This window comes from Agelaius phoeniceus, chromosome 1, assembly GCF_051311805.1.
Source record: "Agelaius phoeniceus isolate bAgePho1 chromosome 1, bAgePho1.hap1, whole genome shotgun sequence".
In the NCBI taxonomy this organism is placed as follows: domain Eukaryota; kingdom Metazoa; phylum Chordata; class Aves; order Passeriformes; family Icteridae; genus Agelaius; species Agelaius phoeniceus.
The window spans coordinates 10,032,852-10,051,209 of NC_135265.1; the positions used below are offsets into that span (position 1 = coordinate 10,032,852).

At 39.6% G+C, this 18,358-nt stretch overlaps 1 protein-coding gene across 1 annotated transcript in view; it reads right to left on the reverse strand.

The window, feature by feature from the left end:
- Positions 1-3,847: 3,847 nt before the first annotated feature.
- NCAPG2 (non-SMC condensin II complex subunit G2) overlaps positions 3,848-18,358 on the reverse strand; it is a 48,240-nt gene continuing 33,729 nt past the window's right edge. The window contains exons 25-28 of the mRNA XM_077191993.1: positions 16,865-16,968; positions 13,804-13,901; positions 13,478-13,580; positions 3,848-9,663 (exon numbers count right to left, since the gene is read on the reverse strand). Of these exons, the coding sequence (XP_077048108.1) occupies positions 9,612-9,663; positions 13,478-13,580; positions 13,804-13,901; positions 16,865-16,968 (357 nt within the window). The 3' untranslated portion in view covers positions 3,848-9,611. The remainder of the gene's footprint in view (positions 9,664-13,477; positions 13,581-13,803; positions 13,902-16,864; positions 16,969-18,358) is intronic.

The window sequence follows — 18,358 nt, forward strand, 5'->3', positions numbered from 1 at the left end:
GGGAGGGAATTCAAAAACAGTTTAAAAATTCTGTTTTCATCTAGCTTTGTTAATCTGTAAGACTTGATACTTGGTGAATGGATTTTACAAGAAGCAACTAATCCCCTGGGATAGCCACTCCTCTTGTACTCAATTAAAGGATGAATGAGATTACTGCACTTTGTCATTCTGAAAGAGTTGGCCTGTAGTTGATTGAAGCTGCTGGGGAGGCTCTGGTTATGTGTCCCCCACTTGCTGTACCTGACTCAGAACCTGCAGCCTGGTTCCAGTGCTGAGCACCCACAGCTGGAGATGGGTGCCTCAAGGCAACAAGTGTTATAATCTGAAAAACATGGAAAAAAATCCGCGGAAATTTTTTACCTTGGTGTCACTGTGCATTTTTAAGATGGTGATAAGTAAACCTACAGGGAGCTGGAAAGAGACATGAATCACTGTGAAATTCTGGGACTGCAGTAGTGCCATAGTAATGTCATTGCAGAAGGAGCTGGGTATGCACAGCAGGCAGCAGGCTCAGTGTGGAGCTGTGTGCTGAACCATGAGGGGATAAAAGCACTGACCATTTGCTGTGTCATCAGCAGCAAGGGGTTTGCATGATCCATAGAGCAGGTACAGGAACAGTTTGTGTGGAATGAGTAACTTCTCTTAATGTGATTGAAGATGTGTCACTTGACACATAATCACAGGAGAGATTTAAGCTGTGCATGTCTTCATTTTGATATCACTTGACTTTTGAGTGCCTGGATTTCAGCTCTAAAAACACTCTTAAACCATGTCTTTATGTGTTTCAAAGAATCATAGAATCTTTAAGGTTGGTAAAGACATCCAAGATCATTGAATCCAACTGTTAACCCAGCAACCCTGTGTTTGCCACAAAACCATATCCCCAAGTGACATATCCACATGTCTTTTGAACACTTTCAGGGATGGTGATTTCATCCCTATCCTGGGCAGGATATTCTAATGCTTAAGCATCCTTTCAGTGAAGAAATCCATCCTAATATCCATTCTAAACCTCACCTGGCACAGCTTGAAGCCATTCCTCTCATCCTGAAAACATACAAGGGAGGATCTGGTTTCACAAAGCACCAAGTGCAGATTCTTGCATTTTTCAGCCCCTTGCTGTGCTGGTGAGAGGAGGTGTGCGACAGCAAACTGTCAAGAAGTCACCTGTGCTCCCCTCCATTATTTTCTCCAGTAACTCTCTCACTTCAGCTGCGTGTTACTGGAGACAATCTGCCTTGGGGGTAAGCTCATCCTGTGTTCTATCCAATTCTCAATGTTCTATTGTCCTACTTACTGTAAAACACAGAAACAAACCTGGTGGATGTCCAGAGGTTAGAATATTTGCTATAGCTGCTGTGTGTCTATATAAGCTTGGAGTATCCTTGAGGATGTTTTCTTCCTGGTACACTGTAAAGGAAATGTAGAATTGACCAATATGTCTGATAGCAACTCAGAATGGAACAGGAGCAACTGAGCTCAGATCCTTTTCACTGCAGTTTTAAAACGTTTCTTGACATGGGTTATTTTGAATAGATAAAAAGGAATAAAAAATAAAGTAAGCACATAATTTCCAGTTTAAAATATTAGAAAGTCTTGCTGAAAGCATTCTGATATCTCAGAGTACAAGACTACTTAGGTCTATGATGCATTTCTTTTAAAGGAAGGTCACTCTTTGAGGGTATGCTGTGATCAGGAAAAAAAAGATAGGGAAAGTTCATGGTAATGACAGCTGGAGAGAGGAACATTGTTTAGACTACACTGAAATTACATTATGTGTCTCTGCAAGTACAAATTATGTTGAGAACAATCATGGGTTTTAGAGAAAATATTAAAAGTTGAATAATAGAAAAGACAATGCTCTTTTTCTGTTCTGAATCACCACTTTAAAAGCCTTCCTGTTGCTCCCTGTTGTAGTTAAGAGTGTTCCAATGGAGCATCAAAAACCAAACAAAAGTACCTACTTTGCTTCTCTAGGGAATCTCCCTCCTAGTCTGGGCATTTCTCATGAACTTTTCTGCTCTGTATAACAGAGCTTCCACTGTGTGTGATGAAGAGGTACACAAACAGATGAACAAGGTTCTTGCTCTGAGGTGTGAGATGGGTACTTAATATTCAATCATTTCACCTCCTAGCTTGCCAATGAAAAAAGGAAAATCATGGTGAAGAGATGGTAAAGGCACAAAATTCTACTGGCAAGAATTACATTAAACGCAATTAGAAAAAATACCAAGACAAAAATAAACTTGTAACTGGCATTTTCTTTCATTAGCAGATGAATAAAATTAGAGATTAAAGAGCTGTCCTAAACTGGAACTGCAACAGGAAGCCTGAGAGCCAAAAGGATGAAGATGGTCTTCACAAATACGTTTATGAAAAAAAATCCTTTGCTTCCCTCTCACTATAATTAAAACAAACAAACAAACAAACCAGCAAAAAAGCCCCCAACCAACAACAAAAAAAAAAGGTTCCATATATTTTTTTCCACGGTCAGTTTATTTCCAGAGACAAAAGCATCACACCTGTTGAGATGTGCTAATTGCCCAGGAGAGTCTTATCAGATAGCACAGATAGAGTGCTTTCTAATATTAGATCACACTGAAACAGGCCTGCTTTTAAGCATTCAATCAATGCATCATGATCCACTGATAAATTAAAAACTGCAGGCTAGGTTCCCTGGTCTCTACGTGCTACTCAGGCAGTTTAAGGCTCTGTGATCTCAACTGGGAAGAAAAGAATCCCCCAGAGGCTGGCTGACCTGCAATGGATGGCTTAGGAACCAAAGTTTGCTGTCAATTCCAGTGCAGATCAAATCAGGGAAGCAGGAGGCTGTAATCAGATCCCTTGAGCTCTTTCTTGGATCAAACACTTCTCAATTTCATGGCAGGTAGACTGATTTTATATCCTTTTTGAGCCCTAGCATAACATTAACTTTTGAAATTCTGACAATAGGAAACACCTACAAAAGGAGAAAAAAATCTGATGTGGAAGATGGTAAACCCACCACTTCTTTCATTAAAAAATCAGATTCTTGGGACATAGAGAGCACCACGCAGTGTCCATCTCAGACATTTTTGCTACTTGAGTTTGAATATAGGTTGTTGTGATCATTGCACATTTCCCAGCAGCTCTTGTACACAAGGCAAACTCATCTGCTGTGCCCAGTGACCAGCTCAGGCACTGGCAAACAAGTGTTTTACACACTGTGGGGGCACAGACCCATGAAAACCAATGTCCTGTAGACCAAGAGATCAGCCCACAAGAGGGAAACTGGGGACAGAACAGAAAGGGAATGATTTTTGTCAGGAAGGATGATCCCCTCTAATAAAGGACCACTTTTAAATATAGAACAAGCCTTAGAAATTCTCTTTGTGCAGAACTGAGAAAATACTGAGAGTAAAAGTCTTTTCTTTATCCTGTGTATTGGTAGTGTCCACCATAGAGGATGGTGTAAGAAAGGACACAGATTTTGGCAATGTGATGAGCAAAATGAGCCTATCAGTCAAAGGAGCTTTTCCTTCAATGCAGGACAGTCACACTGTCCTTAAATAGCCAGAACTAGAGCAGGAAGTAGAGTTACTTTGGGTTGTTTTGCTTTGTTTTGTTTCCAAGTACTGTCCTAGACTGGTCTAATTGAATTTGTAGGCTCTTACAGATGCCGCATTTTTCCTTTAGAGGCTGTTCTAAGAAAATAAAGTTGCAAACACCTATTTTTAATAACCATGGCAAGATTTCAGAAAGGTCTATGCATGAAGCCCGAATTTCTCACTAAGAAGCTTGTGTTCAGGTACCATTTTAGGCAGTGGGTAAGTAAGGATGTCAACAAGTAGGAAGCAACACAAAAAAACCCCAGCCAAATCAATATTCTTTATTCAGATGGAAGCTGAGCTAACACAAACAGTTTATCTAAATGTTTAATAATTACCCCAAAAGGCAGGAAGCACACATCATTGCACATTGCAGAGAACTCTGAAGGAGGCTGGGCTGGCTCTATCCCCTATGTCCTTTGATGTGGGTATGGGGTCACTCAGGATTCAGGTACCTCTCCAGCAAGAACTGCTAAAATGTACCTGCTTAAAATGTAAAGCTTCGCAGCAGAGCATCTGCTACTGCAGCACAATAAAAATATATTAACCCAAGACAAGGATTTATTGCAGATGTAGTAAGATGGGTAAGGAACCAACTGAACGGAAGAGGGAACTAGATTAGCTGAAAAGTAATTACTAATGATGTTTTGGAACAGCATCTTATTTAACATTTTCATTAATGACAGCACAAAAAACAAGCATAAAGTAATGAACTTTGAACATATATTTGAAACTGGGACAAGTCGACAGAGTATAAAACAAAATACTAGAATTTTACATAGGAAGAATCTAGCAAAGTGATGTCTTAAGCAATGAAATAAACAATTGTCACATCATCTGTTTGAGAACCAAATTATTTAGCTAAGAAAAAGGTGCTCCTCTGGTTAAAAAGAATGACACAAGAGATTGTGTCAAAGATTGGTGACAGCTTCTGCTTACTAGAGTCACGAGCAGTTACAAAATAAAAGTAACAAACAGTGGTGACAGATACAACAGAGAATGAAATTTCCTCAGTGCCACAGCATATCATTATTGCAACTTTGCAAGAACCATGATGTGGAATTGGAGAGACAAAGGACTTTGATTAGAGAAGACCCAGAACACATCTATGCTGAACACCCTAACCAAGTGAAAACCCCCCAGTGATTGCTGAGTAAATGAAAGCCAAAGCTGCAGCGCTGCTGGAAGCCTGGGGCTGTGCCTCAGGTCGTGCTCAGACAAGCAGCCACACAGAGCCCAGGACCAAGAATTCTTATCCAGAGCAGATTAGGCAAGGTCTGTGCCTATTTGCAAGGGTTTAATGAACCTGAAGAACTGCTGGCCTCTCGTGGAAAATTCTGCAGCTGCTCCTGAAAGCTGCCCTTTGCCAGCTGCTTGTCCAGGTGCCAGCACTAAGCCAAGCTCTCCTCTCGGACACGGGCAGTGGCCACAACAGGGGCTGCTGGCATAGGCACAGCTGGACTCTGCCATGGTCTTGGTCTGCAAAACACTGGAGCAGATCAGCAAAGAATATGGGAAGTTCACTGCTGTGTGTCATGGTTTCACATCACAGTCATCAGGAGTGCCCTTCACTAAGCATCCTTCAGGTAAGGTGAAAGACTTTGTGAAAATTAGTCCAACTTCCTTCTGAAAGTCAAAAGACCTCAGAACACTTGAGAGCAGCACATGGGAGTTTAAATATAAAGTGAGTTTCAGCTCTCATGGAGTAAACAACAGGTGCAAGGTGGGTTTTTTTTAACTTCCTTGGCTATTCTGAAGGTTTGTGTGCTTGGATCTGTACCTGAAGATACTTATTTGCTAAGAAGCTTGAGAATTTAATCCTGGTTTTTCCTTGCTCACAAGTTGAAGCTGTGATAGGTGGCAGATGCAGGGCTTTGTTTCCCATCCAGACAACAAAGCAAATGAACATTGTCATTACAAAAAGGGCCCAAGTCCTTACAAACAATGTTGATTACTGAAAGTAGTTTAAAGTTATTGCTTTCTTCAGTCTCATTGATCCTGAATGCATATGCACAAAGGGAAGAGCTCCAGACATGGCACTCTCAGGTACAAATGTGTCCAGAACGTTTCTTCTGCAGGCAGCTCTTCATCACTTGCCAGTGCCAGTTGCCCAAAGGTGTGTCATAGACTGATGTTTTCTTGCTCATTTTTCAAGAAATTTTATTAATGAAAGTCAGGTTCAACTTCTTCAAAAAGCTGAACAGATCTCAAAGGGTCTGTCTCAAGATTAAGGGAAGTTTTCAAACACACCCAAAAAACACCACCTCTTCCCTGACAGCACTTTTGATTAATAAGATGAAACAAATCTGTTAATCTGTTTTACAGGTTTACAAAAGATAACAGCTTAAGAAATGTTCTATTTATTTGTCTCTCCCAAACAGAAGGAAAATGTAGATTTAAATTTTTGCAAGATCAAAGTTTGCAATGAGAACAGCAAGTGAAACACAGAACTCCTCTGATATTCTGGTGAAATTTGCCACAAAGGCCTAAGGAGAAAATCCTGACAGACCTTGACTCAAGGAATGCCAGCACCATTATCTGTGTTGCAGAAAGCCAATGTTTTTTCATGGCAGAGCAGTTTAGTAGAGCTGGACTAGAAATTGAGCTGAAATATGTTCACCAGCTGCAGGACTAACAGAAATTTTTTTCAACCCTCTTAAGAACCACTTGAGTACCAGCCACCAGGAAAACAAAGGTTTATCTTTAAATATTTTACCCTTCCTAGCAGTATCACCTCTGAGTTCTTCAAAGGAAATCCACATATTTATGATGTTGATGGAATGACCTTCATTTCCTACCTAGCTGACAGGGCTATTGCATCTGTACCATGAATTCCATGAATAAAACAAAATTATACACTGAAGAAAAACAAGGCAGTAAATTTGGATTCTTTTCTAATATAATGATATGAGCAAATACTGAGAGACTGAGAAGCAGAAAAAAGAAACTTATTTACATATTCAGTGAGTAATTTGTATAATCAGAAGATTTAAAAGGTCATTACCGGAACACCTGCCTGTTAACAGATGTAGAAGAATGAAGGCCAAAGAACACAGTTTTTATAAAGATGTTGATAGATAAACAGTTGGCAGATTTGCAGCTACCTGCTGGGGCAGCATTAGTTCCTTTGGTCAGGCCACTGTTGTGGATGAGGTACATCTGGAACTCATGAATCCATGCACACACTGACTGTCCTGTTGCAAAGCTTGCCAGTTGTTTATTAAGAACTGCACTGCTTTTAAATATCAACATTCCAGCTAAAACAGCTTTTATCCAGTAGGGAAGTTTTATGTACCAAGGTCAAGCATGGGTCTGATGTTTGCAGTGACAGCAGATATTGAAAAAACCTTACAGTCTCTTCCCATGGAAAGAAAACCAGCAGAGTAGATGCTTGTTTAGACAGACAGGAGATACAGCTTTGCACAAATCTTAATCAATAATGAAGAGTCTGTCTTAATTTGGCCAGATTGGTTAACTTCAGTGTCAGTGCCCCTCAGTAACACTGGAGACTCAACAGCCATTTGCACAGGCCCACCCTGAGAATCACTTCACTTAACTGTACATAACCAAGAGCTTCATGTCCAGGTCTCCAGGTCTAAGCTGGAGGATGAGGCTTTGGTCAGTGGCTGAATTGTTTTTTGGAGATTCCTATTAAATCTCCTAAACCAGACAAAACTAAAGCATCAGGAGCTGTGGTTCTGGCTGAGATAAATTCCTTCACAGTAGCTGGTATAGGGCTATATTTCAGATTTGTGCTGGAGACAGTGCTGATAACACAGGGATGTTTCAGCTACTGCTGAGCAGGGCTTACACAGCATCATGGCTTCCCTGCTTCTCACCCCACCCCTAAGGAGGCTGGGCAGGCATCAGGAGTGTGGAGGGGACACAGCTGGGACAGGGGACCCCAAGTGACCAAAGGGATTCTCACACCATCTGGCACCATGCTCAGCAATAAACTGGGGGGGAGGTTGTGCAAAGGGCACTGCCCAAGGACTGGCTGGATGGTTTTATTTCCCTTTCTTTTTATCTCTTTTCCTCACAACTTGAAAAAGTGCTATTATTTTTACTTAATTATTCAACTGTTTCTTTTCGTGTCCTTTCAGTCCTGCCCCCATGTCTGAAGGGGTGGAAGTAGTGAGGGAGCAGCTGGGTGGTGCCTGGCTGCTGGCTGGGCTTGAACCACCCCATGAGCTCAGACAGGCAATTTACAGGTCTCTCCATTAAGGCAAAATAGCATCCTGCAATGAGCATTCTTTTAGTCTTGGTGATGCCTCAGGTTTTAGCTTTTATATTTTTCAGATTCTGTACTGCTTTAGTTTGTAGGGGATGGTAAGCTCTCTTCACAGACTAGGGAGACAAAACAATTCCTTCTCTAGCTGGGGACCAAGGACAACCGACCCAAATCTCAGGCCCAAGATAAACAATGTGGACTCAAGAGAGAAAAACAAGAAGGATGGGACTTCATGGGCTGGAGCTATAATTGGACAATTAACTCCAATGTGCAAATGGACCAGAACTTCTGAAAGTGAGAGACCTCATGACTGGTTGTGCATTTTGTGAGCATTTTGGGTCCATCGGGGGTGTAGCCCTGGCTGGGCTCTTGTACTACCCAAAATGTAGCACACCTTTTAATAAATACTTACTTTATTCCTTTAATACTGTCTAGCCTCTATTCTAGGTCAGCCTTCACAAGGCACCATTGGGAGAGAATCTGGTTGCAAGAAGAAAATTAAATAAGTGGCTTAGATGCCTGCATTATCTGCATCCTTAGTACTAACTGATCAAAATAGCTATAATTTTAAAAATAGTTAAATATAAACCAATTTATATATTACTCAAGCCTATGTTTAATACTTAAGACATTTCCCCCAGTGTACTGGGGACTGAATCACCTGAATATTTAAGTCATGAGGAAGCTCAGGGGAGAATCTGGTCCAATCCCCAGCTCAGCAGGGTTAACTCCAAAGCTATGACACCATAGAAGGTCAGAGCCCTCCTCCCTTGTCAGCCAAGTTCTGCACATCTCCAAGGATAGGTATTCCACAGGCTTTCTGAGCAACCTCTTCCAGTTCCATTTCCCTCTCATAATGATTGTTTTTCACATCCAACAAGAAATTCTCTTGCTCAAGTTTCCATAGCCTCACATTCTCCTCCAGTCATCTCTGGGGAAAGTGTTTCCTTTACCCTCCTGCAGGTGCCTGTGTGGGTGGTGCAGGATCTGTCCATCAGCTCCAGGTCTTTGCTGAACATCAGGAGATGCTCCTTGGTGTCAGCCGTGGCTCCCAGCTGCTGTCACCTGCCATCAGTCCAAGGCTGCTATTCACCCTGTCACCAACCAGCCCTGGCAGCAGGGCCTGCCTCAGCAGTGCCACAGCCACAGCTGCCAATCTCATCCCTTAGCAGATTATTCCTCCACTCTGATGGTCCAGCCAGTTTTCCACTCATCTTCCAAGTCTACCCATCCATCCCATCTCTCTCTAGTTTGGCTGTAAGGATACTGTGTAAGACTATGTAAAAGTCTTTGCCAAGGATAGGAAACAGGACATGCTGTGCTCTTTCTTCTTCTCCAAAAGGGAGGGAAGTCAGGCTGGTAAGGCAGAGTTTGCCCCTGATAAAGTCATGATGGCTATTCCCAATCACCATTTTGACCCTCACACATCTCAAAGATTCATTTCCATAACCCCTAGGAATATGCTGTAGTCCTCCCAGGAACTGAGGTTACATGCAACCTCAGCCCCAAGAGTATCTATGATACAGTTATTATTTGTTTTACAAAAACAAAGATACAAAAATACTGATTTTACACTCCCCCCAAGAAGACATTTTTATACAGAACAACCCCTTTGCAGCTGTTGAAAAATCTTTACTATTACATAATTTCTATACACTCTTTTATACATTTTGCTTGCTTTAAATGTACAGAATAACAGAAAACAGTTTTAAGCAATTCACAAGTTTACAAGTTAAGTTTTTTACAAAGCAATACACCTTCCCTTAATTTTCACGACAAAAGCTTCTGCGTGGTCAAGGATTCAAAAACTCATCCAAAATTTTCAGAGATGATTCACACAGGAATCTGAAATGCCATAAAACAATGCATAACAGAATTAGAAATGCTAAATGCCAAATCAATCCTTAACTATTTGATGCTCGGAGTACAGCTACCACATGATTTCTTTGACCAGTTAGTCCATATTAGTTTATTAAAATGCCTTTACAAATTACTTTTGAAATAGCTGGATTCGTTTTCTTTCAACTTTTCCATTTTTCTCCTGATCATCTGTCTCTAGACTAACCAACAGCAAAGCAGTTTAAATTACTATGTCAATTCAAGCACATTTTCTAATATTTCATCATCTAGTTAAAGAACCCACTCGTTTTCTGCACAGCATAGTCACTCTTTTGTTCAAACAAAACAGTGAAATCCTTTACAAGAAATTCATTCTAAGACCACTTTTCATTCATTTACTTTCTTCATTTCTCCCTCACTCTTCAATCTTTATAATTTTTCTTCTCACCTGTGACAACTTTTTTCCAAGCCTGAGCTTTCAATCTTATCCTTATGAGCAACAACTGCCCCCTCGAGCTGCCCTCACTCTCCTCAGCCCTGCTCTGACTCTGATCTCACACCCCTCTCTGCAGTGCCACAGCCTTTAAGCCAGGATGAAACTCCAGCCTCAACTAAAGGTAGTGTACAAGGTTCTACAGATTTCAGAGAATTAGTTATGTTCTGTGGGTGTAGGCACAATGCTGCTTTGTATAAATTTTATTTCCTAACAGTTTAAGGCTAAAATACCAATGGATTTGTAATGTGGGACCACTGGCACATTGGCCAAAAGCCATCACTTGGGCTAACTCTGCTCCTCCCAAACAGAAAAGCTGAAGTCAGTTTTACCAAGTACCTTCCTAGGGAACTTAAAGATGGGAGGCAGAGAAATCATACCTAGAGTTATACACCAAAAAACTCAAGAGCAATAATTTACAGATGCAATGAGAATGCAATTAAGAATTTGGGAGCTAGCTAAATGATAATACAAACCAAAAAATTTCAGCACAGCCATTAGCTAAATTTTAATTCTGATATTAATATATCAAAATGCTAAATAAAGTAAATACACAGTATTAAGTAAAAGTTATTACCCCATAGCACATTAGGTTTTACAGAATGTGAGACATTTTTCTCTAGTCTCTGAACGACTGCATTGACAGCTTTATCTGCATTTTTTTGTTAGGCATAAATATTTGCATTTTATAAACTAATGTGTGTGCCATTACTCTTGAGGAAATTGTCTCAATACACAGTATGTTGTCCAGAATTTTTAAATACACTGAACAGCATTTTTAAAATACAGACCCACAGGACCATCTGAAACCACTAGCTCAGCTGAAGAGGGAAAAGTAAATTGCAGTGAAAAGTTTTGCTTCTGAATTAGTGCACCAATTCCTTGTATAAGGGCAGCACCTTAATTACCACACCAGACAGCTTTATTTTTTTTTTTTTTACTTTCATTGCTAATATGTAAGAGATTACTCCTAAGTTAAGATGCTGGCACAGAATGCCAGTTCTCTTGGGAAATTAAAGAATGTCACCATTTCCTGGTACACCTGGGTATTGAATAAAATAATCCCTCAAGGAGTTATTAGGAGCTAATGCATTCAGAAGCAAAAAATAGTAATACTATTAAGAATGAGTTAAAACCCAGTAAGGTCTTTTAGCTAGCAGCAGCACAGTAATATGTGTTAGAGGACTGTCTTCAAATTAATGCCCAGAGATGTAGCTTGCAACATACCATAACAAAATTTGGTGTTTGGTAAGCAGAGTAGGATGATAAAATAGCTTACAAACAACAGGGCATGTTTTAGAGCATGTATAATCACATTTTAGCTACATTAGCACACAAGCAGCAGAGCACTACAAATGGCACATCAGAAGCCACCAGAGGCCCAGCCCAGTGTGACATTCTGTCCTAGCTGGGAGACTGCAAAAACACTTCAATTCATGGTGCAAACCTGATCACTGCATAACTCCCTCCAAACCTCTTTCCAGCATCAATTATTTTACCCTTCTGGACAGAAAAAATCCCCAACATAACTGTACAAATATGAAACCCCCCCAGATTCTGCAAAGCTGTGTGATAGCTTCTGAAATTTATCATAATGTAATTCCAATTCATAGAAAAAGTCTTCCCATTACCATATTCATATCCCTAACCCTTGAATTTTGTCTGCAACTGCCTCCTGGGTTGGTATTACACAAAGGTAGCCACTCATATATCACGAAATTAAAACACTGTGTAGCATCTTCCACTCTTCATCTGCCCCAACATGCAGGTTGATTTGTCCCAGTTCACTGGGCAGAGACAATCATATAGATTCATAAAGCAATTATCTGTGTTCTCACTGAAATTTATAGTCACTAGTGCTCTCAAGTGGCAGCAATTATTCACTTTAATGTGCCTATTTATTTAATCATGTTAAGATTCACTTTAATTTCACAGCTTTTTTTACTGTCTTGATTAGAAGAAGTGCAAACTGAAACATGATACCCTGCTGCTCTCCTTCTTTTCCACATAATTATTATTATTATTATTGTTAAAAATATTCTAGCAGGGCACTTGGCAACCCATTGTAAAATAATTTCAAGGGGAAAAGAATGGGGTTTTGTTTATTTGTGTTTGATTTTGTTTCTAAGCAAAGTCCTGACCAAAGGACATTTTGTTCACAGCCAAGCAACTCTGCAGCTTTCCTGCAGGTCTCTTTTTGGTACTGAAGGGACCCAGAGCACCTTTGCCTCTGGATGGAGGCACAGCTCAGCCACCAATGCCTTTGTCAAGTCACTAAAATGCCAGAGAACAAAGTGCCCCAGGCCAGAGATACATGAGAAGAGCACACTGGGGAAGAGCTGTGCAAGAAACTGGTGAGTAAATGAGGCTCCTACACAATGAGGGTCCTTTACAATGGGGTTTTTGGCTTGTTTGGGAGTCTCTGGTTTGATTTTTTTATTTTAAAGTCTGTCTACTCTACATCCATTGTTTGACTCCATAGTAAGGATCACTAGTTTGAAGAATGAAAGACTACAAAGGCCTCTGCATGTTCAGACCTCTGTGGTGCATTGCAAACTTTCTCAGAAATTTTGGATTAATGTCCATAACCCCAGTCTGGTTTCTTCACATTCTGTATTTGTGTGTCCTTTGCACACTTTTTGATTCCATGGGCAGTTCAATAACTAGACAGAAATCAGATGTTCACAAATTTTAAGACTTAAGCAAGTTTGAGACACCAAAGGCTAAAGCATTCATCATGATTCTCTCAACAGGCCTGAGATAACTGATTGCAAATACAATGCAGCCAATCACTTTCAAAAAACTTTTCACAAAAGATACACAAGACAGGACACTTGAAATCCACCCCCCACCAAAAAGAGCAAAATAAAATCACCTGTGGAAAGGTCTCAAAGTCATTGTTATCTTCAGTTAAATTTTTACTGTCTGCATAGGTTTGGATTCATATGCCTAATGCTAAAGTGGGAGAAAAATCTCCTAGTAATAAGAATTACTAACTGGACTATTTGCTTTGTTCTACCCCTGCTGCAAACAGACCTGGATTTCAGAAGTGAATCCTGCAATATACAGGATCAAGTGATAACACATTCAAATTAAATGAAAATAGCCTGAAGCTAAATATGTAAAGATTGCAATCACAGCAGATATAAGGGCAGGAAATTTAATACTGTGCTGGGCTCAATAGCTCCCACTTCCCCCCCCAGTATTTTAAACCTTGCAATCAATCACTCAGAACACTCTAACAGTGTTATGTAAGTACAGAACAGAGCCAATTATTGCAGAGAGGGGAGAGGAGAGCTCAGTATTCCATTCCTACAGCACACTCACCTTTCAGTGCCTCTGGATTCTCCTGTGGCAGCCTCCTTGCATATTAGCAGCTTCCTTTGAATGGCAGGTGCAATATCCTTGAGAACTGAAGTTTTGTGCTTACCTATTTGAAATGAGTTGAAATGTTGGACAAAAATGATAATTTATCAAACAAAAAAAACAACCCCACCCTTCCATATTTTCATAGAATAACTTTAAACACAAAAAATTGCTTAATGGAAGATTAGATATTAAATTGGATTTTCACTGTTCTGGATTAACTGCTGTGTATTTCAATGCAGTAGCAAAAAGAAAGATGGAAAAAGGACAAAAATGTTTTAACTGACCTTTAATTATAATCACAATGCAGACAGTAGCTGTTAGACTAAAAATCCCTTCAATTTCTTCAGAGAGAATGCACTCCATTAATTCATTTAAAACTGACCTAAGGAAAAAAATAAAGAAAAGATATGTTATAAATCACATTTCTTTCAAAATAGAACTGAACAGAACATGTTTGTAATTATGCTAGTCTGCCAGCACAGCTTCAAAGATACCATGCAGGACAAATCAGTGTGACTGGGTAACTGAAAACCATGCCCTGCCTCTGGATCTGAGAATATCAAAGCATGGTAAATTGCTTGGGAAGAAAATAAAGTCTGCAAACAGAAAAAGTGGCTGCTAAGAGAAGTGAAGAGCTTGTGGTTCATTTTAGGAAAGTCAATCCATGAAAAAACTACTGGTTCTTCTAGAATTTAATTCCCAGAATTTACTGAAATTTCCAACTCAAATTTCTACAGAAGTTTGAAAAAATATATTCTATGACTCCATTGGTTTGCTAGTACCTACTCAGGCTTAATTAACATTTTGATCTTAAATGTGTTTCTCATAAATATTAAAGTAGATGTTTTTCCAATTACAACCCAGTGAAGATCATTTATAACTAAACAATGCTCTGAAACACGTCCAAGCAACATTTTAGTTACTGAAACTATGGACAGAATAACAGAACCAGGACAGCAGCTCCTTGTAAAATACTAACTCAGTATGTGTCTTAAGAGATTTTGTGACTTCTAACAAGAGATGAAAGTACTACCAGCAAACTCTAGTGGTGTTTTGGGATATATGTCAAGGTAAGAGAAATGAAATGAGTCTCAGATGGGGTCCAGCAACCAAACTAAACTGCAGTAGGGAATAAGTCAATAGCACAGAATGGAAACTAATTGGTCATTAGTGTTTGTAGTAAAAAACCCAAATTTAACTCAGAAGCAATTCTCAAAACCAGAGCAAAATAAAAGAACAAGAGGGATAAAACAGGAGATGGAAGAGACCCATAATCCTGATACTCCTCAGAGCACAAAGCAAAATGCTCTTGTGAAGAACTGAAGGGAAAACTGAGAGCAGCAATGTTACAGAAACTTTCCCAAACACATTTCAAAAACCCTTTAGCAATATTATTAACTGTTATGAAAGCTGAACATCAAAGATTGCCAGTCCTGACTTCAATTGTTCTCCAGGCTTTTTATTGTGCTAAGATATCAAAATGAAATATGCAGTTAAGAACCAATTCAGTAAAAACATTTTGCAGAAATTCAAATACTGCTTCTAAGAGCTGAGAAAGATGAAAAACCTTTAGCTTCAGAAATAAGCATTATGAAGTTGCTCATGCATTGCTTCAGTTTCATTGTATCATTGGGGACTAATGTGACCAAGTATTGATTCCATTTCCCCTTGCTCTTAAATTGCTAATGGACACAACTGGGATCAGAGTCCTGACTTGGTTGTTATCATTGTTTGGGTCACTAAGCACACTCTTAACCTCCATGAAGGAACACTGGAATTTCATCAACCTGTAACAAGACTCACTGAAGCTGCCCTTCCCCACCTCCCTCTGAAAAAGGGTCATATGAGCCTGCAGGCAAAGATAAAATAGAACAGAACAATAAGCTATTTAAAAATACATAGAAGGTTCAGAGGTAAGTAATTGACTCCTATACAGATAGTTCCCTACTAAAATGAAGGATACTCACACAATTGGACAGATATTGCCAAGCCTCCCAGTATTATCACTGCTAGGGGGACTGAAATTCAGTGCTAGAGACTGGTTAGAACTGAAAATGAAACAGATTCTGCAGAACTCAGAGCAAGATGACTCTGAGCTCACAGGGCAGAAGCTCACATCAGATTTCGTAATGTCAGAGCCTTTCATGTTAACATAAAGATCTCTGAAATACTGAGCCATTCACTACTGGACTCTGCTTATGGCCTACCAATACAGATTTATAAAAAAAGCCTTAAAAGTAGTCTCAATTCTGAGGCACCAGTAGAACCAGATGGAAATCATCTCCAAATCTTTACCCCAAAAAGATAAATGCTAGAAGATACATTTTTCCCAAGTACACAGAAATAATTTGGCCCAAACTTGCAGTTTTCTCCACCAAGAATGGACAAGATTCACCTTGATTACTACAAGAAAAAGTTTCAGAAGAATTAACTGATTTTCTGCATGTCTTTTGAAAGAAAATGTGTAAAATAATTGTCTCACTAGAAGAGAACACCTTGAGCTGCTGCCTCATGGCAAGATATGCATTAGTTTGACTATTGCTGGAGTCTCTGGAGTCTTTTGTTTTGCAAGTTCAACTAGAACTAGAGAAAGATTGAGAAGGAAAAAAAAACACCTCATAACAGCAGAGACAGGGATACTCAGTGCCTGTCAGATGAGGAAAGAAGAGGAATTAGTTGTGGTAAGTCAGGGAGAGCAATAGGACTTCTAAGTCCCTTTATAATTTAAAATGAGTCTAGTGTGTAGAGTCCTGTTAAGAAAAATTGCATATGAACAAACCATGCAAAATGATATTCAGTTGTGACAATTTTAGAAGATATTTAGGGCTCCCACTAAATAGAGCAAATACCCTCCCACTTTAAGTGTTAAAAAATAAATAACATAAGCTCTCTTTTGGAGGCATTCAGCACTCAGAGACTTTCTATTTTGAATGTTGTGACTTTAATGCAGCCACAGGTACATGTCATTTCATTGCAGATGTTCAATCAAAGGATTAATTCTATTTCTGGCAAATATTTTATCTCATCTTAACATCTCTGTGTTGAGGGGACTCAGCTTTATAAGTATCTTATGAAAGAAGCAAGCCAAGATATATGATTTAAAAACTCATAATGATTAACAGTCTTGTAAATAAGAATTCTTGGTTAAAAAAAGGACTCAATCCCAGCAATCAATACCTACAGCAATATGTCAAGAAAAAGGGATTATTAAATAGTCCAGATAAATTTAGAAAGCAACTAGTTCTTCAAAATTTATTTGAATTTAGAAATTAAATTTTTATTGATAACACATAAACTGTTCTATATTAGCAAAAATCTTGGAAAAATTAATATAGAAACATTTACCTGACAACATTAGCTGACTTCATAATTACAGCCATTAAACTGCTTGAGAGAGGGGGAAGGTCTGAAATAGTCTTTGGCATAGTCAAGTCTTTTTCACTGGAAGCCTAAAAAAGAAATAAGTAAACAGCCATTGTAGCTCAAGAAAGATATGCATGCAGAATACTGTATTTCAACAATTACACTAACCAGGACCTATCCTTAAACAATTGGAACATTCACAAGTATTCTTTGAGTGGCTTTAATTCAACTGTGTGGTGTCCAAATAAACAAAACTAATTTAAATTAGAAAGACTGAAACTAAACCACGTGAACAGTATTTGTACCAAGGCAGATATTCTCTGCAGTTGCTGTCACCAGAAGTTTCACTTAACTACACTGGTGGTCACTCTTTACAAAGGCACAGCCTATTAAACACAAGTGAGTCCCCTCTGTGGCTCCAAGTTGAAATGTGCATCCATGATTTCTAAATGCAACTTCAGTGACAGTGATTTTCTGGATACCTGCTCTTTTTGATATAAAGTTCTGAACAGATGACAAATACTTAGTTAGAACTGAAGTTACAACAACCTGGGGGCAGGGAAAAGCCCAGCTCAGATGAGTGACTGGAATGAACACTCAATCTAGGAGTATGAATCTCCAGTATATTCAAGCCCAGAAATGTTTCCTCTGCATCATCTGTAAAGAGCACCCGTCACCCACAGCCTCTCAGCTGATCCATCAATATCTGCAGCCAACAGCTGGTACTGCTGCAGTGCCTCCTGTAACAGAACCTTGGAAGCTGCTCTGTGGTTCCTTCTGGCAACTGTTCCTTGCTCTGTTTCTGACACATCCAGAACCCACAGCAAAAGCACAGCCTCTACTAAAGAGCCTCTGCTCTTCCTTTTCAGTTCTCAAGGCTTCCAATCTTACTAATCATATCTGCTCCTAACACTACCTGCATTATTAAAATGGGGTGGGAATGTTGCCCTTCTCCTTCAAGGACAGTTGTGGTTCCTGGGACTTTCAGAACATAAAATAACCTCTGTCTACACATTCTTTTCAGTATTAGAGACTCTTTCTTTACTTTCCAAAGCAAAGCAGATCAGATATTTGGAAATCCTCTGCATAAAAAACCAAAGGAACCAAAAACAAGATGCAGCACATGAAATGTCTCTGTATGGAAGCAGAGAATGCACAAGTGATCAGTGCCAAGCAGGGCATCAGCCTGCTTTGAAACAGGGCTACAGAACCTTATGGGGCCATTCCAAGAGTAGGGAATGGAATCTGTCACACATCAGTAATTCACTTCCCAAACACCTTAAGGCTGGGTGGGATGGAGTCAGGTAGGTTTAGAACAAGCCCCTGTCCTCGTCCTTTCCCTGAGCCCTAATTGCTGAACACAACATTGCATGGTGTGGCATAAGCCTTTGATCAGTTTGGGGCCATGGTCTCAGCTGTGTTCCCTCTTAGACTCTTGCCCACTGACAGCCTCACTTTTTTTTTTTAGAGTGAAGG